The sequence below is a fragment of the Equus quagga genome, chromosome 17, assembly GCF_021613505.1.
Source record: "Equus quagga isolate Etosha38 chromosome 17, UCLA_HA_Equagga_1.0, whole genome shotgun sequence".
Classification (NCBI taxonomy): domain Eukaryota; kingdom Metazoa; phylum Chordata; class Mammalia; order Perissodactyla; family Equidae; genus Equus; species Equus quagga.
This window is the reverse complement of record NC_060283.1, coordinates 5013050-5014884: the sequence shown is the minus strand read 5'-3', so window position 1 is coordinate 5014884 and position 1835 is coordinate 5013050. Positions and strand designations below refer to the sequence as shown.

General features: G+C 66.2%; 1 protein-coding gene across 1 annotated transcript in view; it reads left to right on the top strand.

Moving 5' to 3' along the window:
• The window catches only part of TCIRG1 (T cell immune regulator 1, ATPase H+ transporting V0 subunit a3), a 17137-nt gene that overhangs the window by 5293 nt on the left and 10009 nt on the right, over positions 1–1835 (top strand). Inside the window, exons 8-10 of the mRNA XM_046644099.1 lie at positions 3–75; positions 283–495; positions 1090–1234. Of these exons, the coding sequence (XP_046500055.1) occupies positions 3–75; positions 283–495; positions 1090–1234 (431 nt within the window). The remainder of the gene's footprint in view (positions 1–2; positions 76–282; positions 496–1089; positions 1235–1835) is intronic.

The window sequence follows — 1835 nt, the reverse complement described above, 5'->3', positions numbered from 1 at the left end:
CCGTTCGAGGAGCAGGAGGAGGCCCGGCACGCAGCCCTGCAGCAGCTGCAGCAGCAGAGCCACGAGCTGCTGGAGGTGGGCGCCTGCCTAGGGGACACTGGCCTGCCCCTGCCCACCCCTCCTGCCTCCCACCTGCCCCATCCTGCCCCCTCCTGCCCCGCCTTCGCTCCCCCTGACCCCCCACCTGCCCTGGCTTGCTCCCCACCTTCACCCCCAACCTGCCCCTCCCCCAACCCCCCCCCCACCCCCCGCTGGCTCCCCTGACCACCCGCTCTGGCCTAGGTCCTGGGGGAGACGGAGCGCTTCCTGAGCCAGGTGCTGGGCCGCGTGCAGCGGCTGCTGCCGCCCTGGCAGGTGCAGATCCACAAGATGAAGGCCGTGTACCTGGCGCTGAACCAGTGCAGCGTGAGCGCCACGCACAAATGCCTCATCGCCGAGGCCTGGTGCGCGGCCCGCGACCTGCCCGCGCTGCAGCAGGCGCTGCAGGACAGCTCGGTGAGCGCAGGCGCCTCTTCCACCTCAGGCACACCTCCCATTCCCGGAGCCCCGCTATGCAGGGCCCCCACCTCCCCCAGGAGCCCTCCCTCGTTGCCCGGGCAAGCTCTCCGCTGACTCCCAGGGCCCCGGGGATGGGCCGTCACAGCCCATGAAGTCAGAAACCAGGTCCCAGTCTAGCTGCCCTGGGCAGTGGCCGTGACCTCGGGCAACTGGAGGAGCTTCAGGCTCATCTGTGAAAGGGGTGCTGTGATCCTGCCCGAGGGGGCGCTGTAGTGTGAACAGACCACAGGCTGCTGGTGCACAGTACGTGCTCCACTGTGACCACGGGGCTCCCCGTCCTGGGCCACCTGGAAAGGCAGTAGCATACTTCTGGGCCCCAAGCTGGTCTCTGGCTCTCCCTGGATCCCTCTGAATTGGGGCTGGTCCTTCTATTCCACAGGGAGGGGCGGGCTGCCCCCACGATGCTGCCCTCTCCAGCTGGGCCTGGCTGGGGGCCGAGGGTCCCTGGAGGCCCCTCCCTCAGGCTCACCTTTCTGTCTGTCTGTCTGTCTGTCTTTTTGCCTGCCTGCCTGCCTGCCTGCTGGGCCGCAGAGCGAGGCAGGTGTGAGCGCTGTGGTGCACCGCATCCCCTGCCGGGACATGCCCCCCACGCTCGTCCGCACCAACCGCTTCACGGCCAGCTTCCAGGGCATCGTGGACGCCTATGGTGTGGGCCGCTACCAGGAGGTCAACCCGGGTGAGCGCCTGGCCAGGGGGTGGTGCAGGGAGGGGAGGGCAGCCTCTCCACATGGGGCCTGTCCCGCCCGCCTGAGCTGAGGGGCTCCCTCCCCATCACGTTCTAGGGGGGCCCAGTTAGGGGGCTTTATTTATCCCCAGCAAACCCCCTCTCATTAGGCTTATGAGGGAGCCGGCGCGGGGTTGTGCAGAGAACGGCAGCTTTGCCATTGGACTGGCCCAGGGCTGAGGTCCAACTCACTCACTTTGATAAGCGTCTGCTTCTCTGAGCCTCAGTTTCTTCATCTGCACAGTGGGGACAATGACAGCACAGACCTCAGAGCAGGGCTGGGAGATGGGACAATGGGCAGGGGTTGCAGACCAGCAGTCTGCGAGGCCACAGTCAGCCTGCCGAGGCGTCATGTTTGGCCCCACGTGTTTGGCCTCATGTCTTTTTTAAGGAGTTTGAATTGGGTGCCGTCTTAGGTGGGGTTCTCCCAGAAGCAGACCCTGACTTGGGGACTCTGGTGTGAGTGGTCTGTTAAAAGAGGTGTTCCCGGGAGAAGCCAGGAAGGGACCACAGGGCATGGGGGGGCAGGTGGGGAGGGGAAAAGCTGAGGGGT